The sequence below is a fragment of the Cataglyphis hispanica genome, chromosome 20, assembly GCF_021464435.1.
Source record: "Cataglyphis hispanica isolate Lineage 1 chromosome 20, ULB_Chis1_1.0, whole genome shotgun sequence".
NCBI lineage: Eukaryota > Metazoa > Arthropoda > Insecta > Hymenoptera > Formicidae > Cataglyphis > Cataglyphis hispanica.
In genome coordinates, this window is record NC_065973.1 from 3,998,705 (window position 1) to 4,023,223 (window position 24,519).

The 24,519-nt window shown below is 34.1% G+C and overlaps 6 protein-coding genes across 9 annotated transcripts; 3 read left to right on the forward strand and 3 right to left on the reverse strand.

The window, feature by feature from the left end:
- Positions 1-671: 671 nt before the first annotated feature.
- Positions 672-9,147, reverse strand: LOC126857074 (DNA-directed RNA polymerase II subunit RPB1). The gene is made up of 7 exons (XM_050606177.1): positions 8,984-9,147; positions 7,927-8,196; positions 4,123-7,653; positions 3,611-3,999; positions 3,369-3,487; positions 2,922-3,113; positions 672-2,525 (listed from the first exon to the last, which is right to left on the reverse strand). The coding sequence occupies exons 1-7, from the start codon at positions 9,059-9,061 to the stop codon at positions 1,384-1,386; spliced, it is 5,721 nt and encodes a 1,906-aa protein (XP_050462134.1). The 5' UTR covers positions 9,062-9,147; the 3' UTR covers positions 672-1,383.
- Positions 9,148-9,434: 287 nt separating this feature from the next.
- On the forward strand, positions 9,435-12,174 carry LOC126857099 (palmitoyltransferase ZDHHC16A). 2 transcript variants are annotated; one of them, XM_050606218.1, is made up of 6 exons: positions 9,435-9,646; positions 9,873-10,020; positions 10,313-10,622; positions 10,772-10,962; positions 11,038-11,348; positions 11,629-12,174. In XM_050606218.1, the coding sequence occupies exons 1-6, from the start codon at positions 9,600-9,602 to the stop codon at positions 11,717-11,719; spliced, it is 1,098 nt and encodes a 365-aa protein (XP_050462175.1). In that variant the 5' UTR covers positions 9,435-9,599; the 3' UTR covers positions 11,720-12,174. The 2 variants fall into 2 exon arrangements, with proteins under 2 accessions (XP_050462175.1, XP_050462176.1); XM_050606219.1 differs by lacking the exon at positions 9,435-9,646 and having other exon boundaries at positions 9,878-10,020; positions 10,306-10,622.
- Positions 11,356-14,729, reverse strand: LOC126857101 (serine protease snake-like). Of its 2 annotated transcripts, none has more exons than XM_050606222.1 (5): positions 14,590-14,729; positions 13,775-13,837; positions 13,361-13,628; positions 12,761-13,011; positions 11,356-12,542 (listed from the first exon to the last, which is right to left on the reverse strand). In XM_050606222.1, the coding sequence occupies exons 1-5, from the start codon at positions 14,669-14,671 to the stop codon at positions 12,211-12,213; spliced, it is 996 nt and encodes a 331-aa protein (XP_050462179.1). In that variant the 5' UTR covers positions 14,672-14,729; the 3' UTR covers positions 11,356-12,210. The 2 variants fall into 2 exon arrangements, with proteins under 2 accessions (XP_050462179.1, XP_050462180.1); XM_050606223.1 differs by having other exon boundaries at positions 13,775-14,254; positions 14,590-14,692.
- Positions 14,730-14,741: 12 nt separating this feature from the next.
- LOC126857102 (uncharacterized) lies at positions 14,742-15,800 on the forward strand. Of its 2 annotated transcripts, none has more exons than XM_050606224.1 (2): positions 14,742-15,003; positions 15,427-15,681. In XM_050606224.1, the coding sequence occupies exons 1-2, from the start codon at positions 14,742-14,744 to the stop codon at positions 15,549-15,551; spliced, it is 387 nt and encodes a 128-aa protein (XP_050462181.1). In that variant the 3' UTR covers positions 15,552-15,681. The 2 variants fall into 2 exon arrangements, 1 of the variants encoding a protein (XP_050462181.1); XR_007688441.1 differs by having other exon boundaries at positions 14,859-15,003; positions 15,274-15,800.
- Positions 15,801-24,433, reverse strand: LOC126857098 (spermine oxidase-like). The gene is made up of 13 exons (XM_050606217.1): positions 24,232-24,433; positions 23,575-23,791; positions 23,136-23,400; positions 20,332-20,545; positions 19,754-19,987; positions 19,537-19,668; positions 19,202-19,401; positions 18,997-19,120; positions 18,639-18,745; positions 17,627-17,796; positions 17,000-17,451; positions 16,189-16,926; positions 15,801-15,991 (listed from the first exon to the last, which is right to left on the reverse strand). Exons 2-13 carry the CDS (start codon positions 23,720-23,722, stop codon positions 15,863-15,865), a joined length of 2,913 nt encoding a protein of 970 aa, XP_050462174.1. The 5' UTR covers positions 23,723-23,791; positions 24,232-24,433; the 3' UTR covers positions 15,801-15,862.
- Positions 20,855-23,074, forward strand: LOC126857100 (uncharacterized). Its single transcript, XM_050606221.1, has 7 exons — positions 20,855-21,107; positions 21,232-21,475; positions 21,582-21,774; positions 21,910-22,046; positions 22,156-22,341; positions 22,471-22,640; positions 22,793-23,074. Exons 1-7 carry the CDS (start codon positions 21,094-21,096, stop codon positions 22,917-22,919), a joined length of 1,071 nt encoding a protein of 356 aa, XP_050462178.1. The 5' UTR covers positions 20,855-21,093; the 3' UTR covers positions 22,920-23,074.
- Positions 24,434-24,519: the final 86 nt, after the last annotated feature.

Genomic DNA, 24,519 nt, shown 5'->3' on the forward strand with positions numbered 1-24,519 from the left:
TTTCGATGAACATTTCAGCGCAATTTTTTTTGCTGCATAGAAAGTACAGGATTTATTATAGAGTACGGAGTTTACCACCGGGAGTAAACTGCAAGGACCGCGAGGAAAACCTGGTAATATATATGCAATTTTCGCGTTATGCAGGCTGCCGCAAAGTAAATGATAGCGTATTCACTTAAAATACAAAGTTTTGCGAGCGCCTTAATCAACATCTGTCAATATCGATCATTATATATATTGACGTTACAAGTTTTTATTGTAAAAGTGAATCATTAATATAATATAAAATTTTGTAAAAATTACATCAAAAATATACAAATATAAAATGAAATATTATTATGAAATATTTTGTGAAAAAGAAGAAAAAATCTGAAAAAAACTGAACGATGTTTTTAAATATAAATAAAAAATATTTTTTGTCGCAAAGTTAAGAATATAAAAAGATATATTTTCCATGTACATTTGAAGATCAATTGATTGCGGTAAATATTTATATAGATTATATACATTTGTGATTATTATACGCGACAAGGTAAACAATATAAATTATTTAATAATACTTATTAATTTTTTAAATTATAATATGCCTATGCAATCTAGTAAAGGCGCTAGGATATTGTCAAGTTACAATAATCATATTAATTTTTTGTGTTTTACATATCTTTGGATTTATTTACTAGAACATTTTGAAATTAAAAAATTATACTGATATTCTGCAACATTATCGGTTTTATCAGTCATTACATGGTGAAATAAAAACATTAATATACATAATACAATAATTGATAAGAATATATTTTTAATTGACAGATGTTTACTATGTGCGCGCCTTTTTAATGAAATTGTGAATTTTGATATCTGTTGGACATATTAACATCAAAATGCAATTAGATATAAATAATATGCGATTGAATGTACAATATCACGCAGCTTGCTTATCGTAAAAGTCGATACATTGTATTTCTATCAAAATACACATAATGACAAACTCACGTATAAATAATATCTTTGATTTCTTATATTATGATGTTTTTTTTTTTGCATCAATGTAGCCTCCATTCATTATCTCATTGATTTATCAGTTATTGGTTTACAAAAATCTCTGGTCCCTTAAAAGCGTTTGCTTGTATGTAACACACGGATTATTAATTATTATTAATAATTCTACAATACTAGAAAAAGACTAAGGCTCTTAATGTATAATTCACATTTTTTCTTATATCTTAATTTTTCTAATAAGAATGGTGCAATTGTACATAACTTATGCATATATAATAATCAAAGCAAAAAATTATCGGTTATATATCTTTTTATCAATAGATATTTTTTTCTATAATTATTTTATTTTTATAATTAACGATTAATACAATACAATAATTAGCATTATTCATCTGTTTCGTAAGCGGGTGATGCTGGCGAATATGTGGGACTCGTAGGCGAGTATCCTGGTACCGGTGGCGAATATGTTGGACTTGTCGGTGAATAACTTGGACTTGTGGGCGTGTAAGTGGGACTTGTAGGTGAATATTTGGTGCTTGACGGTGAATACTGCGGACTCGTGGGTGAATATGTCGGACTGGTAGGTGAATAGTTTGGACTGCTAGGCGAATACCGGGTACTGCCGGATGCGGTGTGCTGCGGTGAACTCGGCGAATACGACGGACTTGTGGGCGAATACGTCGGACTGGTCGGTGAATACGTGGGGCTTGCTGGCGTATACTGCGGCGATGTACCGGCGAATGACGGGGAGGTAGGCGAATAACTCGGACTCGTTGGCGAATACTTGGGACTGCTGGGTGAATAGCTTGGACTCGCAGGCGAGTATTGCGGCGAGCTCGGTGAATAACTAGGCGAAGTGGGTGAATACGAAGGCGAGGCAGGTGTGTAATTAGGTGAGCTAGGTGAATAACTCGGCGAAGTCGGTGAGTAACTCGGACTCGTAGGCGAGTAGCTTGGACTTGTAGGCGAGTAACTTGGACTTGTGGGCGAATAACTTGGACTTGTAGGTGAATAGCTCGGGCTCGTAGGCGAATAACTTGGCGATGTTGGTGAATAGCTTGGCGATGTTGGTGAATAACTCGGGCTCGTTGGTGAATAGCTCGGTGATGTAGGCGAATAACTCGGACTTGTTGGCGAATAACTTGGTGAAGTAGGCGAGTAACTTGGGCTTGTCGGTGAATAACTTGGCGATGTCGGTGAATAGCTCGGACTCGTCGGTGAATAACTTGGTGACGTCGGCGAATAGTTCGGACTGGTCGGCGAGTATGTCGGGCTAGTAGGCGAATAGTTCGGGCTCGATGGTGTCATACTAGGAGACGTAGGCAGATATGCCGGCGACGTAGGAGAGTAACTGGGCGAAGCCGCGCCCGCCGGTGACATCGGGAATGGACTCATGCTCGGTCCCGGACTACCAGGACTTCCTGGTTGCGGTGAATAAGCAGAATACGCGGGCGATAATCCGGACGCATCAGATGCGCCCGACGGTGAAAAGCACGCACCTCCTGGCGTCATACTACTACTCAAGGCTATAAAAAAGAAAAAGATATAATATTATTCATATATACATATTTCGTAAAAGTTGTGATATCAATAAATCCTTGTCTTCCATATATGTATTTTTGAAAAATATGTAATTTCGATTATATCACAGAATTCTAATTGCAATTTTTTTTTTTTTTTTGTATTGAGATTAGCAACTTTTGATTGTTCATAAATAAAGCTGATACTAACGATAAGCATTGGTTTTTCATGAAAACAAAGACGTGATATATTACAAATAAATAAATCAAAATATTCACTTATTTTTATTTTTTGATAATCCTAGTGCATATTTATTTTTCTACTTATTTTCTTTAATATTTTTCTGTACTGAAAGATATGTCTTTATATAAGTTGGAGAAATTTTTGTTGTCAAAACTTACCTGGAGACATGCTTGATGCACCGTAACCAGGAGTAGCTCCCATCCAAGGAGTCATCTGAGGACTCATACTATTGGACATACCAGTTACGCTGCCGAAGAACATTCCCGCCGTTCCCATACCTGCGCCAACCGCCATAGGAATTTCGATGCCGGATTTGCATTTCTCAGCATCAAGTAATAAATCAAAACATCCTAATAAAACACAAAAACCACGATAAATATCAAAATATCGCATGTTATATACAAAATATAATAAATAATCATCAATTCCAGCATTATCTTGAATTAACATTATAAATAAAATCAAAATATATTTTTTTATGTCCTAATATGTTTCTCTTATCATTCGAACTTTGCCACATTTTTCGCGTGCAAAAAAGACTGGTAAATATAAATTAACATTAAAAGTTACACTCACTTTGTACAATAATAATTTCATGTAATTACCTGTTCCAATGCGTGGAAGTTGTCCCATTATAATGTTTTCGGATACTCCTCGCATTGGATCTACTTCCGCGTGAGATGCAGCGTCCAGTAACACATCAACCGTTTCTTCGAAAGAGCATCTGAGAAGCAATTATTTAATTATTTTCTTATTATCTTATAATCTTCCTCCTATCATTAAAGAGAAAATATCTTGCGCATAATAATTTTTCAATGATTTCGAAACATGAATTGCATTTACTGACCTCATGAGAGCGCCGGTATCCTGCCTATTGATTCCATGACGTGTTATCGCCATAAGATGACCCTTTGCTGTCATAACGTCGCAAAGTAAAGCAAGATGCCGATAGTTGACATAAAGACCATAGAACTGCAGTACTGCATTCATCTCCTTTTCTACCGACTTTCGCACAGCCTCGATACCCAGAACTTGGAATATCTCGCAGATATCGTTACTAAATGTTCGTACCGGATCTACGTCTCTTTCGCTCAATACTTTCATCAAACTCGTTCCGTCGGTTTCCAAAAGCCATTCTGCAATGGCCTTAAATTCACCCGTTTCCGTAATAACGATGCGTTTTTTAGAGTCCGTTTGTGGTAAATGCATATAAACCTTGCCAATAGCTTCGATACCCTGAAATATTAAATACCGTGATGAAAATACTTCGTGCTTTCTAATTAACTAAATGACAATTAAAAAAATATTAAATAAATAATCTATAATATTTAGCGTATCATTACTCTGATTATAATATACCTGTAGAGTCATGTCGCTAAGCATGTTAGCCTCGATGCATCGTAGGAACATATCGTCCTCCATTTTGTCCACAGTCTCTTCCTCCGTATCCTGGAACTTATTGTCGTCACTGTTCATTATTCGAATCCGCAGCACCAGCTTCTCGGCATTGTCGTCATTAAAAATGCAATTCAAATCGTCGCCGAAGCCGGCATTGATCTTCTCCGCAATCTGTTCCATCGTCAGTTTCTTATCAGTCATTCGCTTCCTATCCAACTCGATACGTAGCAACCACGGCGATATTTTGGTAGGATCGAAGTCGGGCATTTCGTAGTACACATTGACGAATTCCTGATCCTCCGCGATCACTGTGTTTTGCGGATCCGGATCGTAATATATCGCCGTATTGGCTGTTACTTTCTTCAGTGTCGTGTGCTCCAATCGACAAAGCACGTTCTTCGCTTTTTCAGCATCTCGCGCAGCCGCGCCCGTCAAGAACACCGTGAGCGACGGAGCTTTCGGTTTCTTACTGATGTTGATGATCTCCTTCAACCTCGGCACACCAAGGGTGACGTTCTTTGATGATACACCAGCAAAGTGGAAAGTATTCAGGGTCATCTGAGTAGCGGGTTCGCCAAGAGACTGCGCCGCTAACGCGCCCACCATTTCACCCGGTGACACCTGAGCCTGTTGGAATCTAGTTTCGATTTCTCCAATCAACCATTCAAAGGCTTCACTGGATAGCCTGAATTCCTCGGAAACACATTTCGTACATAGAGTTGATCTCACCAAACATTGAAATAGCAATGTCGCGTTCTCGTTTGCCTGTTTGCTAAGTCTGTCGTCCCCTGCGACTATGATACATTTATCTAGAAGATCTTTTACGCCTTGAATCACTCTCATGGGACTAAGATCGCTCGGCGCTCGTTTATTGATGTGGAATATCTTTTGCACGTTCCAAATCATCCTCTGTAGATTGCAAGGCAACACAACTTTGGATTCGCCACTTGGGAAAATCTCTCGTAGCACAGCCCGATCTTTGTTCAGCTGCTCCCACTCTCTTTCCAGTTCGGAAATCACCTCGCCGGAGCCCATCATCTCTCGTACAATGTCCTCATTGAATATGCGTCGAAGGTATCGCTCGTTTGTCGGATCAAATTTGAATTTCTTCTCAAAAGCTTTGTTGCTCATTTTGATGGTAGGCAGATTTTGGAACTCGACAGTCTCGCCGCAGAGACCGTCCTCTCCGTAACGCAACTGAATCAATTGACCAACCGAATTGCGCACGGTACCGTCGTAATGCACCATTACCGACTCCATAGCCTTTATCAAACGACGTTGGATGTAACCGGTCTCGGCCGTTTTCACGGCGGTATCGATAAGACCCTCACGACCGCCCATAGCGTGGAAGTAAAATTCCGACGGCGTGAGACCGGCGAGGTACGAGTTCTCGACAAAGCCGCGGGACTCGGGACCGTAGTCGTCTTTGATGAAATGCGGAAGCGTTCGCTTGCGGAAACCAAAGGGTATTCGTTTACCCTCAACGTTCTGTTGACCCACACAAGCGATTACCTGAGAAATATTGATGTTGGAACCCTTCGAGCCAGATACTACCATAGCCTTTAAGTTGTTGTATTCAGTCAGAGATTTCTTGGCGGAACCTCCAGTCTTGTCTCGAGCGTCGTTTAAAATTCTGTTCACTTGATTTTCAAAAGTCTGACGCAACGTGTTGCCAGGTGTCGGTTCCAATTCCATATTGTGCGCCTTCTGAATTACCTCTATCACGTCTTCTTTAGCCTTCTTGATCGCTTTCTGAATCTCCAAATATGTCTGTGGATCGGCGATCGTGTCGCCAATACCGATCGAATGACCCTCTAGCAACAACCAGTTATTGATGACGGTCTGAATGTTGCCATAGAAGCGCCCACATACATCATGGCCCAGCTCTAACATACAGATGTGAAGCAAAGAGCCGGCGGACGTACCCAAGGTTTTTTTACAGAGAATACCCATCACCAGTTCTCCGTGCTCCACCATTACCTTTGTGTCACCTGGTGAGATCCACTTGTATGGACCATCATCCTCTTCATCGGGATGTGTGCTGTGCGTTCGTATCATGTTTACGTTTCCCGGAATAATGAGGGAAAACAATTGCTTGCCAGTCCATAGTGGTTTCGGTTTCAGAATACACGGTTGCGGCATCTTGCCGTCCCAGCTGGGCAAGAACATGAGCAGATTCATCATCTGTTCCTTCTCAATGAACACGTCGCGCTTCGTCATCTTTCTTACGGCCGTCAAAGTATCCTGCACGATACCCATAACTGGCTTGTTCGCCTGCGGTGTAATGATTTGCCGCGGCGTTATATGAATATTTTCAACTTCTGCGCGAGTCTCCATCGATTGTGGTGCATGCAAATTCATTTCATCTCCGTCAAAATCGGCATTGTAGGGAGACGTACAACTAAGATTCATGCGGAATGTACTCCATGGTAATACTTTGACACGGTGACCCATCATTGACATTTTGTGTAGAGTTGGCTGACGATTGAAGATGACAAGATCACCATCGTGAATGTGTCGTTCCACACGATAGCCGCATTGCAGGTGCAGATCCGAAGATTTGGGATGAAAACGCAAATCGATTCTTTCACCATTGTCGCGAACTATGTACTTCGCGCCGGGATATTGCGAATTGCCGCGCCTAACTAACACTTGCATCTTATCGATGTTGAATGGCGTTACAATCTCGGGGAATGTCAAGTTCTGTGCTATGCTGCGCGGCACACCAACTTGATCGATGCGCAAGTTGGGATCAGGCGTGATAACAGTACGGGCGGAAAAGTCTACACGCTTGCCCATCAGATTTCCTCGAATTCTACCCTCTTTTCCTTTCAGACGAGCTTTGATCGCTTTGAGCGGTTTGCCCGATTTTTGCATCGCTCGAGGCATACCAGGCATATCGTTGTCAACGAGTGTTGCCACGTGAAATTGTAACATCTTTATATTCTCAAGGATCACATGTGCCGCTGCGCCTGACTGTTCGTTTCGCAGCAGTTCATTATTCGATTTGATAATGTCCGCCAGTTTGTGTGTTAAGTCGTCCTGATTCTTAGCGGAGCCGTACATAATGACTGCAGGTCTAACAGATAAAGGTGGCACCGGTAGTACCGTAACTATCATCCAATCTGGTCGAGCAAATTTCGGGTCCATGCCCAGAATAAAAGATTCTTCATCTTTAATATGTTTCAGAATTTCCCACGCTCTCTCAGCCGAGAGTACTATCTTTTTTTCTTGCGAGTCTTCATTTACGTGTTTCCACTCCGCGGTGACATCTAAACCGGATCGTCTGAGATTAGGCTGATATCTGCCACAACCACCGTGACCAGGTTTTCTATCTGCCTGCGGCTGAGTTTCCGTGTTCTCTTTGTTAATGTCCATTTCATCTCCGCCTTCGCAGATGCTCTTGCTTTTGCATAAATCATAAACAAATGCAAGTCGCTTCCGTGGCTGTCCTTTTGTCTTCATGACAATTTCTTTGATCTTTGGATTATGCTGCAAATCGAGAGAAAAATAGCATTAATAAAAAAATAGAGATATATTCTTTTTTATATCATGGACAAGACTCAATAATTTATTCATCAATTTTTTTTGTGAAATATCATTTATTACAAGATAAAATATTTAATAGAAAATAATTATAATAAATTATGAATTGTATTATAGTAGAAAGGAAAAGAATCAATTTTAAAAAAATTGAAATATAAATTTCTAGATTTTATAAAATTAACATATTACTTATATAAAGATTCTATAGTAATCACTTACTGGGCTGACAAGCAGTTTGGAGCAGTAGAAACACACACATCTCAATATTTTTATAGTTTTTGTAATAAATCCCACATGAAATACAGGTTTAGCTAGATCTATATGACCAAAATGACCAGGGCACTCTGTCATATTGCCAGCGCATGTTTGACATCTAGAATTTCTGTCAATGACCCCTTGTCTAGGATCCATGAGACCGCCCAGTTTAGGGCGGCCACCTTCCATAGTTTCTGGAAATCGTATGCCGCCATCTGTGACTGACATACGACGCTGCACAATACAAAAACAATCTTTTAATGATATTTTATAGAATTTAAATTCAAGCTAAAAATATTTAAATTTGCCTTAAACATACAATATGGGTTGAGTTATCTCAATGTTTTTGTTTCTAATAACTACATAAGAGGTGCTTAAATATTGATAATTTCTTAAAAAATGAATTCAGCTTAACAATTCTAACATATATTTTTCATATAATATAAACGAATGATAAAATTAATATTCTTTCCCGTCTATCACGTGTATTCTTTCATTTTATTACAATGTAAACTACATATGAAATAAAATCGCTTTGTCAAACCAAATCACCTTAAAGATATATTACAAATTAAACGTTTACACGACAATAGAGCATGGGAATAATTTAAGAAAATTCCACATAAAAGATATAAGTATCTTAAAGATTTCAATCGTTAATCTGTTGCAAGATTAACAATAGAATAAATCTAACGATAAGATATTGCATGAACCAACTTATTTTCGATATTTACATATGCTTCTCTTGCCCTAATTTTCTAAAAATTTTACAATTTTCTTTATTATATCCTTTAACAATATGCTTTCGGTTTTACTTTAATATTCCAAAAACAATATATAATATGCAGATACATTAATATTAACTTCGTTTTTATGCTTTGATCTTGCAAAAACTGACAATCATATAATGTACTGCATTGCATAAAGTTACATGGAAGGGAAATTTTGATCGTCACAATAAATGCGTTCCTCGTAAAAATTCCACATTTCTACGAGTGCCATGTGACGCGTATCCACTTACTATTTCATCCGGCGAAAGGATGCCAAATTGTACGCGTTTCACTGTCCGTAAAGGTGCTTTGGAATCGGACGTAGCCATTTTACCACAATAATTCGCAACAACTTCTCCGGACGCGTTCTGCGTCGCGACTCTTCGACAACGTTTCTTGCCGTTGAAGAGAACGTCGTCCCTCTCGATGGTCCAGTTTACACCATACACTTTATATACGTACTAAGTATTACATCGGCCAATCATAGCCTGTCTCTTAAAGAATGGAATGGCTGTGATTGGTCAGTATAGTATTGAAGCACGCTCGCGATTGGTTCGCACCCTAATAGCGTTTTCAACGGGTTAATCCAATCCGGATCTATTAATCACTATATTTTACTATATATTCAAATCTTTTATTGGCAGGGACGATGCAATGACGTCATTAATCGCTTTCAGAGCGATTAAACCTGCTGTATTCGAAAATGCTATATGTTATCAAGCTGTATCTTATCAAATGTAACAAAATGTGCAAGGCTCGGACAACTTTAGTGTAGTGAGGTGATTGTATGTTCAACGTTTGTGAAATATAATTTTAATATGTTAAAATTATGAGTATATTTGAGTGGACTCGAGGGGAGAAGCAAAAATGGCAAAGATACAATGGTCCTTGACGAAGACGCCAAATGTTTTTAAGTAAATCAATAAATTTGTGTATTTGTTTTTTATTTGAAAATCTTATATCTTTCATTTATCAAAATTATTATTTTATGGATCTAATTTTATTCAATTTTTTTATTTTTTAATTATGTAATTTTTTTAAAAATTGTATTAAAAATAATTTAAATTTAGTTGCTTTTCCATATAATATTACTATGGATCTCTTAATAAATTTCTGATCTGATTTAATTTTTACTTGTAGGATTAGTTTGAAGCAAAAATGGTGGCGTTTGCAAATCATCTTCAAATCTTTATTCTACAATGATTTCTTAAACTGGAGTTACGCTTGTGATATACTTATGGAACCTATGTTCTGGTTTGTTGAGAACTTTACTGCCTGTTTGGGTCCGGTAAGATTATAATTAGTATTTATTTTTATATTTTATATATTATAAAATATCAATATATAATATATTTAGTATATTTATATTCAGAAGTTATAGCATACAAGTTATAGTATATATTTAGAAATTATAATAATATATTTTTTGCATATAAAGTTTAATATATTATAATATTGTAATCACACAGAGTTTATCACTTTATGTGAATTAACCACAGAATGCCTTGAATATACATAATTAAATTTAATACAAACCTCATTATATCCACAATGTATTTACTAAGCATTGCAGTTCACAGGTATTTGTGGTAATGGTAAGCCTGTTAACTGCCAGTATCGTATATATCGCATACTACTTGGGTTTACCCTGGTGGTGGGATCGAAGTCCTTTGATGACGATAATTCTGCTATTAGTTGGAAACTGGCTGCTGGTTAATGTCTGTTTCCATTATTACATGGGTGTGGTCGTGCCGGCGGGTTATCCGCCTCAGGGCGGCCTTATTCCAGAGGCTGTGAGTATCTGCAAAAAATGTATCAAGCCAAAGCCGCCCAGAACACACCACTGTTCTGTTTGCAACAAATGTATCCTCAAGATGGATCACCATTGTCGTATCCTTACATATTTTACAAATCAATTTGAATATTTTGATTATGTATTTCTCATTAATTAATTATTCCTCATAGATTAATTATTGTCAATAAAAATTTATCCAGGCGTTCTGTAGTCTTATGATAGATCTTCCTTAATCAGCATGCAGCATGGTTAAACAATTGTGTTGGCCACTATAATCACCGACACTTTTTCTTGTATATGGTTTACACTGTGATCGGTGTTACATTTATCATGATATTTGGAGTGCGACTCGCATACGAGGAATTCTTCCCTGAGCAGGAACCGGAATTGGATGGCCATCCGGTGCGCCTCAATAATTCGGAAATAATTCCTGTGGTACGTTAGTTGATGGATAAATATATTTTTATCTATCATTTTTGAAAAATATAACGTTACACTTAATTAATGCAGACGGAATCGCTGGACCATTTAAGCGTGGAGGAACTGGCAGAAATAGCGAGACAAGCAGCAGAAACCGAGGCCAAGGAATGGCAACGAAGATTAATAATTTTCGCTGGTCTGATCTCCGTTGCCACGTTCACAGCGTTGGGTGCTTTGGCCTGGTGGCACGCGGGTCTAATTACCCGAGGGGAGACGAGCATCGAAGCGCGTATCAACAGCACGGAATCACAAAAGTACCGGGCTGAGGGCAAATTCTATCAAAATCCCTACGACTTCGGGCCAAGGGAGAACTGGAGATTGTTCTTGGGAATAAAAAACAGGTTTCAAAGTTTTACTAAAATATATATTGAAGTGTTAAATGTGTGTGAACACAAAATGAGTATATTTGTAAAATAATTTTATTTCTATGTCATAACAGTAAATTATATATAAAATAAAATCTTTATAAAGGAAATTGGAAATTAGTTTTGTTGCAAATTTTATTCAGCATACAAATATTTTTCATCAAATATATCGAATGTTATTTTCATGTTATTATTTTCACTGTCAAACATAGAGAATATTATTCTTGAAATATATTTCATTTATGTGTTGTTGCAGAAGCTGGTGGCATGTTCTGTTCCCATCAAGCCATGGCCCATATGGTGATGGGCTCACATGGCGAACCATTCATGATAGCAAGATCTCTTAATTTCTGAGATTCAGAAAGTCAAACTCATCAGTCTCGCATTTTACAATTCATACCTTCTCGTGACTTTTCCGTTCTTATATACGTTCCAATATTCTAGTCCAAACTGCAAACTATTTTATTGCATTATTATAATTAATAGAATTATAACATATTATTAATAGAATTATAACATATATACAATTAGCCTTTCACAACCGTCGATAATTTTCTCTTGATAGGTAATAATTGGAATATAAGCAGCATATGAAATGACTGCATGTGACTTCTCTGAAATTTTAAAATTATTTTTATATACGATGAATGGATATTATGTCATAAAATGTCGAGAAAGGAAAAAATTGTAAATGTTATAAATTCCTTAGTTTTAGATTAATTTGACTGACTAGTCAATTTTAATTGATTAATTGTGGGACTTGATTTTTGAACAAGTACAATTTAATAAACAATGTTTTTTTATATCTTTCGCGTAAAAGTCTAATAGATCACAATTATTATGGCCAGACGATATTCTCAATATAGGATATATAATGAGATACTCTAGTGTAAACACCAGGTGTGTCGATGATCGCGCAGCCCTGACCGAAACTAGTGATACCGATCACTTGAAAGAAGCACAAATTTTTAGGATGGATAATTTGTAGAGGACCTCCGGAATCGCCCTGACAAGAATCCTTAGTCCAACCGCCACGAGGATCACCGGCGCAGACCATGCTCGGTGTAACGCCATACGGAACTTCTTTGGAACTATTGTGCCGTATTGTGCACGCTAAATTGTCTATCAGATCCAGCTGAGCCTTCTGCAATCGGTCAGTCTGCTCTCCAGCTAAAAGAACGTCATTAAACTTTGTCACTACATTGATATTCCATATTACTTATTAGAATTTTCAAACCATAGAAATAAAATTTCTGGTTCTTAATAAATATAAAAAGTCTTTTAGATCTTTAAGTTTTCGAATTCCATATGATATTTTTTCTTTAAAAATTTTATGATCCTGAAACTTCGTGTTTTTTAAATCTTGAAAGAATCACTAAATTATTTACCGAATTCGGTAACACCCCAACCGCTGATCCAGGCATTCATAGGTGCGTTATCGTACTGTACATAAAGACACGCAGGTCGTATCGATGTGCTAAATGTAACGGCATTCATGAGTTGCACTAGAGCTATGTCCGCATACATTGCGGGTGGATTGTAATCCGGATGTCGTATCATGTTCTTAATGGCAATCGTAACACCAGGTTGCTGGTCTGTTAATCTGTGAAAACCTATTCGTGCGTCAGTCGGACTGCCACTGCAAGAAGGCAAATCTTTAATAAGAATTAACTTTGTTGTAGTCGTTCCACAAATAACTTAGCAAGATCATCCTCATGATTCTTAGTTTTTCAATTTAAATAAAATAAGATAAAATTCTCTTTATACTTCTAAAGTGCTATAATCTTGTGAAGCTAATCTATTGTGAATTAATCTTGAGGGATATCTTTAGACTTTAAATTTACTTTAGAGAACTTCACACTAAATCTTTACCTAATTTATCATTGCAGTCATTAATGGAATGACTACTGGATAAAAAAAATCAAAGCTTTCCCGTAGAAATTCTTAAATAGTTTAGGAAGTGAAAGAAAAATAATAGAAGTGTATACTTTGGCCCATAAGTGCAATGCGCAGCAGAAAGTACCCAAGTATGTGAAATCAGCGTCGCGCCACATATCAGAGTGAACGTCTCGTCGGAGTTGCGTCTACCCAAAGCGACCATATGCGGGAACTCACCAGGCCTGGCCTCAGTACCGCCGACGACCAGGCGATTCGCATCCCGACAAACATTATCCACCTTGATTACGTCGGGTGATGTGCCGACCAACGACGTTATCTCAGTTGTGCCTACGAGTTCTCTCACGTATTCGTCGCATTCTGAAATTTGTTTTATATATTATTATAATTTATTAAATATATAAAAGTTTTTGAAATGTTCCAGGTCTTTCTCTGGAGTTTTAAATGTTTGGTCTCAAACATGGTCTGCCTATTTTCAAATTTTTGTGTAATCATATTTTACTTACTAAGTTCTGATTTTGTCTTTGTTGGGCCAATCTTGGTAGGTATATTCGGCAATGATGGTGTGCCTGAGGATGGAGGTTCAATTTTAATAGGAGGATTATGTGTATGAGGTGTTGTAAAAGAGTTATTAACAGGTGCTGGTGTATAAGATATTGATGGTGTATTAATTACTGGCAGTGGCTTGTAAAGTGTTTGTGTAACTGATTCTGATGTAACAGAAGATCCTATATCAACCCTTGTATTGGTCCCAAAGTTCAAGAAGGGATTGTTATTGTTAATCCAGATTGCACTGCTGGAAAAATTACTTTCTTGTGGCAGAAATATATTTGGCTCTACACTTTTGTTGCCATAAAACCAAAGAAAAGGATTGGTTTCAACATTGGGAAGAGTTATTGATTGTTGAAGGAAAGGATTGGTTGCAATGCCTTCACTAAGTTGAATCTTGGTTGAATTTTTCTTCTTCTTTGAAGAACCACGATTACCTAAAAAATATGAAAGACAAATTGTATATTTGAATATTTTTACAAGTATATATCATACACATACAGTTTCTTAATAATATTTTGCGACATAAATTTTTAGAATTTTTAGAATTTTAAAATCTCTCAATACATGAATATTACAATAGAAAAACTTGTGAATATATAGAATGGATTTATAAATTTTCAAATCAACAAGATGTAAATATTATATCATCCATAAACATATATCTAGCACTCTCTTTAAAATTCATAATATCCACAATAACAAACAACAATGGTATTCAAAATAATCTATAATTGCTTCTGGCGGTAATAACTTATTAATGATAATCTACCTGAATTTTTGCCATCAGTGGGCTGCCAGATGAAGGCTACAATTAGAAAGATTACAACAAATATTCCGAAGCGAAGATCCATCGCCAAAGAAAGACACGCGAGGATATCGAATGTTCAATGTCAAGACATTCGACGATGGAGATAAACAGCGATGACGATGATTACGCGGTGGAATCTGCACGCGGCTTCCATCTCTCCTACTAATTTTACGGAGAATAGAGTGCGAAGAAGAGACGATAAAAGAAAGACGAAAAAAACAGGAAGAGGCGAGAAAGAGAAGAGAGTATGTAAAAGATCAGGATGGAGAGGATTTCTAACAGTACTTAAGTCGCGCAACTCTTCGTTGCGATCCACCGAAGACGTCAATGTTGCAATTTTTAACATAGGAAATTCAGCTGAAAGAGATAAAACAAGTAATGATTAATCTGCTGATAATAATAGATCATAAATTCTTTTTTAATATATGCTCACTATATTAATGATACGTTTAATGATAAAAAATAGAATTAATGTAGATATATACACATATTATTTTAAAGAGATAATCACTTATAATTGTTTTTATAATTTTAATTTTCACAATGTTATAATATTTTATAATATATTTATATTATATTGTTGATTAATAATCGTTGATTATGAATTGCAATTTAATTTAATCGAATTTGCTTTTGAAAATGCAGTATCTATGTTTATGGCTCATAACGTTCATGTGGCGAAATAAGAAAAAAAAAAGGCAAAGGTTCTTATTGTTAATGAAATGTTTGTTAAGAATAAGTGTCAGCGAACGCTATTCGTTTTCATCAATATGCGATAGATCTATTGGGAATCTTCAGTTCTGACGCAATCAGCCGAAGCGGATAAACCAGTCAATTCTGCAAAAATTGACGAGATAAGAAGATACCAAACAACAGGAAAAAGACAAACTAATCTGGTATTATCCACCGATATACAGAAATGACGTACTTGAGAAGCAAAAAACGAAAGTTTCAATATATAAATACCGCCGAAGAAATAAAAAAAAAGCTGTAAATAAAATAAGGAAAAAGAAAACAAAATAAATTTGAAATTAATTGATGTTTGAATAACAATTGAACAAATTTAATTAATAATAATAAAATTACTTGAAATTATAACAAATATTCATAATATTAGCAAAATTAATTTCTCTTGTTAAATAACTTTTTGCAATAAAGAAAAAATACTTCACTATGTGTAATAGGTATTAAAATGTTTTATTATTGACGTATTCGTATATTTACATAAGATATTTTAATTTGTATTCGTGTGGTGTTCCAAAAATATTTTGGCTTGATGGATTCCTGTCTCATAAGCTCCGTGTGTTGTCGAGTAGAAATCATCGTGCGTGGCTTCGCCGGCAAAAAGTATGACTGGTAAATTCTGTCATAGCAAAAAAAATCTTTTAATAAATTAATATTATAAAGATTTCAGTTTTTTAAATTTGATTGCATAATTGCGTTGTTTTAATAGCAGTCAATCTTAAAAAAATCTATTGCATGAAATTTGATATGGTGGAAACAAAAAATTTCAAATTTAAGATTTAAGAAGTTGTGTATTTTAAAAGTGTCTTATCTTACCTTCTTCGTATTATTCTGCGATATTGTTATCCAAACAGGTTCGGCTAACGTCCTAGGCGAAACATCGTCCTCCTCACATCTCTTTGTAATATGACTATAGCCACCTCTCACATATTTATTTCCGTACCATTTCGTTCTGACGCATTTCCTCACTGGCGGTATATCATGACATCGTAAATAATGCATCAACAAATTTGTGCAATCCTGTGCGATTGTCCACTCCGATAAATCCTCGATGATACGCGCTCCTCGCCCGCCGACCCACACTATGAGAGTGGCCGGATTAGTTGGCAGGACATCGAATCCCGTGATATCTTTGGTCCATTCTGGCAAGGATCGGTAATTGTCCCTATGCCAGAGTAATTGGAAACCTTTCACGTCGGCTTGCCACCAAGGTTCACCAAAGTCTAAAAAGATTTTGTTAATCGTTCCGAAACCGAGATTCTCTATAGCTACGCTCAGACGATTTGGTAATGGCGGCTGAAACATATTTCGATAATTTTCTTTCAAATAGCCGAGTGAACAGGTAATTATAACAGCGTCGGCGATAATCTGCGTTCCTTTGGAAGTCGTCACGATGACCAGAGAATCCTTCCGAGACTCGACAGAATCCCGCCAATCAATGGTCTCCACGGGAGTGGCTAATCGTATCTTTTCCTCACTTAGATTCTTGATGAGAAGTTTCGTTAAAGAGCTGTAGCCAGACTTGAAGAGCAAATGTTCCGGTCCACCAACATACTACATAAAAATAATTCTTAGAGCACTTGTATATATTATTAACACATATTGATTATAACTAACATTAGTTTACCTTAAATTTGCCCCACAGACTCGCTGATAAATCGTCCAACGAATGGCAGCAGTTATCTACCAGAAGAAACCGTACATTCCAATCGAATATCTCTTCCATCTTTTTCCGCGTCAAAGGATCGTTTCTTTCGCGTAAATATTCTTCGAACCTACATCTCATGATTGAACCGATGGTCTCGTATTTTTTTAAAGGCCATCGGTATTCGCAGATATCATCAGATACGGTTCGTAAAAAATCGTCGATCTCGCGAATCAAGTTCTCGCTCATTATCGTTCCGTCGTCGCGCAAAAAGATACCTTCGCCATCTGTGCCTTGAATGTTTGACAGTAAATTATTGTCGAAACAATATTGCGCTAATTTGCTCTTGTCGCCGTGCAAGAATTGAGCTCCGCAATCTATCCAATCGTTATTCCATGGAACAGAATGAATTCTTCCTCCAACTACATCTTGGGCTGTGAAATATGATAAAATAATTTGAGAAATTTAAATTGTTTTGTTTTGATTTTTTGATATATACCCAGAATTATTTCTTTCTCCCTTTTTAAACTCATATATTTTTATTTAATCATATATTTGTATCTCTCTAAAAGTGAATTTTAAAATTTTAACATGAATGTGCAGACGTACCTTCGAGGAGAAGATAATCCGTGAATTTTGCATCCTCTAAAGTCTTTGCCGCTGCCAATCCTGCAATCCCCGCACCTACTATAACAACTCTCGTCCTCTCTGTTTTTTTAGCATCTATTTGCACCGCTTCATTGAAGTTGTTAACCAGTTGGTCTAAATCATTGCGCATTCTACGTCATCCGAAGCAGTTCGTCAAATCTCAGGTGAACCATCGTTTACTCTTTTTTTCTATGATTTTAATTCTCTAATTTATATATACAAATATATATAACTACAAATACCATTCTACTACATACATAATTAATATAAATATATTATCTATACTTGAAATATTCTCAGTGCTGTATATAATAGTAAACGCAAATAATAATTAAATAATAAACGCGAATAATAAATAATTATAAAAAATATTCTTATACAGTAACAAAATAACATATATCTCTTATGTTAATTTTATTACAATTTACAATTTAAAATTTTTTTATATATTATTATATACAAATGTTTACACTTTCTAAGTATGTTGGTTTTTGTATTATTATAAATATTCGTCTATTACGAACATTATTGATTATATATTTATAATTTTCCACAATCCATTTGTTAGGAGAATGTAGTAGTAGAGGATGCAGTTAAAGATGCGAATTTAACCGCCTAAGAAAAAGCATGCAGTCAATATAAAAATAATTGCAAAATATATGTACAAAATTTGAAACTAAACCGATCAACAAATTCAAGATAACGTTGGTTCTATTAACTTTAAAAATACTGTATATGTAATTAAAATACTGACAAGTAAAATAACATAGCATAATGCAATAGAAAATCATAAAAAACATTAATAATGAAAATAAAACTTTACTGAACACATCAATTCCTTTTATACTCAATCTTATTAAAACGAAAAAATTAAATTATTTAATCAAATTAACAAAACAATGTTAGAAGAGCTCCAACAATAAAGAGAGACATAAAAAGAAAAACCACACTTCGGTAATTAATATTATCTTACCTTTCATAGGTAATTAGTCGATCTGCTTCGCGAAAACCAGTTTCCACCGCACCATGCACGGTAGAATAATAATGATCATGTGTAGCTTCTCCAGCAAAAAGAATTACCTAATATGATGATTATATTGTTTTGTCAATTTCAATAGAGTTTCTTTTATTATTAGTTGCATAAGACAGAAATACATCATAGGCTAAGCGAAGAATAAAAGAATTCGAGTTATTATTATCAGTTATTGACAAAATAAAAAATTAATAGAAAAAGATAAAAAGACATAAAGAAGATATAACAGAAAAAGATAAAAAAAATAAAATAATCTCAGATATTAATAGTTTAAAATGTTTGCTTTTTTTGTACATACAGGTTTATTTCCATCCATCAAGATTGGTTCGGCCAAATCTTTCGGTCTTACGTCCATTTGTTCGGAAGCTGTGCTTTGAAAAGTATATGAGCCACGAAAATGTTCATTAGTGTACCATTTGGATCTAAAAGTTGAAAAAAGATATTAATATGCATCTGAATATTTTTCTTTAAAATTTTCTATAAAGTTAGTTTTAAGAAATTACCTTAACATTTTTGTTGGCTTTACAACATCATAATGTTTTCCGAGCGATCTTTTTAACAATAGATACAATCCATCGAACACGTCAACGTCCGATAAGGTTTCCATGTGTCTCGCATTTTTCCCGACAATCCAGGCGCATAAAATATTAGGCTGGTAAATTACAGTAAATAGCGAAAACACATCGCAAAGCCATTCGTTACTCTAAAATAAATATTTGATAAGATTAATACATTAATGCAGTAACAGCAAAAAAATATATTAAAACTTATTTTAATAAGTTATTTTAATAAGTTCGTTAAAATTGTTAGATATGATTATGTTTAAATATTTATTTACTTGACCACAAGTTTTCAGGAATTCCTTTTTGTCTTCTTCTGACCAAATAATATTAAAACTGGCGATATCCTCTGTCCACCATCTATGCGGAAATTCAAGGAAAACCTTATTTGCTGTTCCGATATTTAATCCCTGAGATGAGAAATGATATTAATTAACATGCACGTTAGGACAATTTTATTTTATATTATGTTAATGATATTTTTATTTATTTTACCTCTATCGCGCATTGTTTTTTCTGCGATAGAGGAGGCACGAACATCGTAGAATGTTTCTCTTTCAAAACACCCAGAGATCCAGTGAATATAACATGTGATGCAAAATACTCGCATCCGTCTCTTGTGGTCACTATAACATCCTCGCCAGAACTATAGTTGATAGTTGTCACAACTTTTTCAAACTCTATTTTCTCCATGACTGGTAAACATTCTTCTGCCTTTGGAATCTTTTCCTGAGATAAAATAATTGATATACTTATAATTAAATAATTAATAGAAAATATGTCTCGAAAAAGATTTATTTAAATATTAATTTCATTCTTAATTATCATAAAATTTTAAGCTTTATTTATTATTTGTAATTTCTCAATTTTTTTTGTTTATTTTATTCTTAAATATTTTATTCTTGAATTAATTCTACCTTTTTGTGTAATTTAATTTTAAAAATTAATATTTTATTTTTGGCAAAATAAATTTTTTTGTTTCATTAAAACTTTTATAAGTTTTTTTATAAGTTCTATTATAAGAAAATGGAACGCATTATTAAAAACTTTTATTTTGAGGTATCTTTTATTACCAATAATAGATCAAAGAGCGTTTTGTAACCACGCTCTTTCCAATTCAGCAAGGAGTTTCCTTCGCATTCCCAGTATTCGCTCAAACGTTTCGCGGAAGTATCAAACCACGTATCGCTACATTCTATAGAATTTTCCATCTTTTCCATCCAAGATAAATATTCGGCAGCTCGAGCACGACTTGCAAAAGGCTTCTCGTTAAAAATTTTATAATATCTGTAACAAATAATAATTATATTATCATTATTAATATTGTAAATGTAAATTATATTCGATTTGTCCATAATAGAAATATTTTATTCTAGATATTAAATATCTTTTTTTTTAAATCTATTTATAATGTCATGATTATTTTTTATATCTTAATTAATAAAAATTATTTGAATAATGAAATTTGTTGAAATATTATAAGCAACTTTTGTTAGATAAATGCAGAAAACTATCGTTTCTTTGCGATTTAAATCATCGGCGGGCAAGCATTAAGTATGATTCATCATCAACCTTGTACTAAGTTGTGGTGGGGAGACCAGCATTCACAAACAACATATGGCAATCAGCTTGTCACGTGAAGGAAACTTAATTTATTCCTTCAATTACAAGTGATATATTTTTGATAGTTTTAAATATTTCAATCATGCAAGTATAATGCATTTATGTGGTCTTTACAATCCGCAAAACAAATCATCAGTAAAAATGAAACAAAATCTTTTTAATTATTCATGACAAGCCCACCTTATGAATAAAATTTAATAAGACCTAACAAAATGTTTACAAAAAGGTAACAACAAACACTTTCTCGATATTATCTTTTATCTTAATTTTTTCCTTATTGTTTCAAGAGAGATTATATTGCAATAATTTTATACATTGTGAATTATGGCTAATGAGGAATATAATTTTAGAAAAATAGACCCAAAATTGGAGAAGCTAAGAAACGAAGTACAGGGACCACCAAATTTAGATACAATCATTTTGAACATTCAAAAAGTGTCATCACGCATTCACGCTGCATATTTATTTGAGCATATAGGTAAAGCTACACTGCAGAAACTATGCTTGCTACTGAGCTCCACAGCGACAGGAAAAATCTACGATGGTTGGCAAGAATTTGCAGCACACATGGGATTAACAATGGAACAGATACATGTAAGATTATCAGAAATTTGGCAATTGTAATAAATATACATAAATACATACATGCCAAATTGTGTATGTGTGTATATATTATAATAATTGATAGTATTTTATTTAGTGCATAGATTATGACTTCAAGGGTCTTCAGGATCCAACATACTATGTTCTTCTGACTTATGTCCAATCTCCGGAAGCAACAATGGACAAAATTTTTAATGCTTTGCAAAAGATGCAACGGTTTGATGTAATAAATCAAATTAAGGATTATGTGTATGATCTAGTCGATGTTCTATCACAATGTGCCAATGAAGGTGAAGTAGATAATAGCTATGATTTTTTTATTCTAGCATTAAGAAATGAATTATAAGCCTCGTCAAATTTGGATACAGACTAAAAAATATAATAATTATATTTCATTATATTAATTATTTGTTATGTATATATAGGATCCGAAATAATTCAACCTGGATATGTACCAAAAGCACCATTAGTTCTGAGTCCTATTTTAATAACAAGAGAATGCAAAAGAATCGGAACAAAAGAAAATGCATTAAGATCTACACCAAAAGATATTCAGCAAAAGGTTGCTCTATTTACAATTTCCAAAAATTTAGTAACAAAACAAGCTTTTAAATTAAAATATCATTATTACCAAGTATATAAAATGCAATTATAATTTCTATTTATTTCAGCATACTAAACAAAGATATGGCTGCATAGTTATGCTAACTTTTGCGGACGATGGTTTATCAACCGCGGAATGTATCGCAAAGATATTTAGATCCAAGCAACCTCGAATCGGCGTGCTTATATTGCAAGAGCAAGAGAAAGGCGTTTACAGTCGAGCTGAAGAATTTATAGATGATTGCTTTAAACAGGTAATTTAATTTAATTTTAATTAAAGTCTTATATATAAAACTTAAATTAGAATGTAAATTTTTTAAATTAAATTTATAGAGTATTAATTGTATCAATTAATATCACATCATAAATTTATTTACTTTAAGGTTGATTATATTATACCAATATTAACAAGAGGATACATTGAAAGAATAAATAATCTTACAAAAACATATGAACAGATATATAATAATTTGGATGAAAAATACTTGAAATACATATATTCCTTGTTGAGGTACGAATACGTGAAAAATCAATGTTGCAACAATCGCGTAAGGTGCGTATATATAAAATTTTGATAATAAACTAATGAATAATAAACTTTTCATATATAAATTTTTGGTAGAATATTATTTTTATTCGTTTACGATTATATGAAAGAAATAAAAGAAATAAATGCCTTTGTTGATTTTTTGCTTCTCTTATCAGATGTATCGTGCCCGATAAGGATGTTTATACGGTCGTACGTGCAAATCTACATCCCACATTACAAGCATGGTTTCGCGAAAGTGATATTGACGCTTTTGTTAACAATATTCTCTTCCATAAATTTTGATATGAAAATTGACGAAAGTGCTTAGAATGTAATAAAAATTTTACAAGTGACTCTTAATTATTCATACTTTTGTAACACATCTCATATAGTATTACGGTAATGTTGATATTTTTATATTAACAAAAAATAAAAGAACATTGTGTTTATCTCTTTAATTATTCTTCTAATTGATTCATACTGTAGTCAATTTGTTTAATTATCAAAAATATTACTTACTCTTTTATAAAATAATTCCCAAAAGATCCTGTTTCCTCTTTGAGTTCTTCCTGTACATTATTTGTAATATTGAAAAAAATTATCACAGCTTCGTTGCTTTCGTCCTTAGGTATCATTTCACCACTGCTGGTGACAAAATTATGTTTGGTGGGATCAAAGAAATTTATAAATGAGCCCAACAAATTATGCTTGGAAGCCAACTCAAATATTACATTTCCAGATTCACCATGAACCCATTGAGCTCCAAGGTCCACCACATTTTCACCTGGAAAAATAAAGTATTATTTAAATTTAAAATTTTTGTAAGTATATTTAAATTTTTAAAGATAAAAATTTTAAATAAAAAATTATTTTGCTTAGAGAAGTTAAGAATAAAATTATAATAAGCCAAATTTTTCTTCTGATTAATTATGATAAGAATAAAAAAGAAATTATTTACCAAAGTCCACAGTATGTACTCTGCCACCAATTCTATTGTTAGCTTCCAGTATCACAAAATCGTTCATTCCTTTCTGTAATAATTTTGAGGCAGCTGCAATACCAGCTGCACCTGCTCCAACAATTATAGTCTTTGTTTTCTTCAACATTTTTCAGCTTCTCAATTAATCTTATTGCACCGAATAATTTTGCTGCAGTGTCAAAGGTGTCTCTATATGCTGTCAGATGAATAATTGGAATCAATGAGCTTAAATTGTCAAGCATAAGCCGATAACATACTAGATTGCTAAACTAATGACTAAGAGAGATTATGATGTTATCTCAACATTAGCAAAACAGATCAGGATTGCAATCTTCTTAAATGACTTTTAAAGATCAAAATTTGCAAATATAATCCTTCAGCTTAATTTAAAAAAAAATGACATATAAATAAAAATTGAATGTATATTCCATATCATACATTTACTTCTTTTTTAATTCCGATTATTTCGAGTAATTGTATTATTGTTTGTTGTTACATAAATTTAATCAATTTTATTTTAGCAAGAAATATATTATTGCAATTTTTTTATTCAACATTTTATATTCAAACTTTAAAGGCTTTCTCTGCTGAAAATTCAAGATACGATCGTCAAATATGATATTGCGAGAAACGTACTTGCCAATTTTTGATGGGATGATAAATTTCGATAGCACACGTAGACAAAGCACAATAAAAAAATAAATTATTTAAAAAAGAAAATTATTTATGGAAAACATCATTGCAAATTTATGATCTTCATTTTTTATGGTAGTAGGGGCTGCTATGCAACACATATACAGAATATAGACTGAACACTGACACTAACTGAAGAATTGAACTGTCGTCTGTCACAAACTTTATATATACATGTAATGCCTATGATTGTGTCGTCCGTGAATGCATTCGAGAATCTACTTGTCAGGT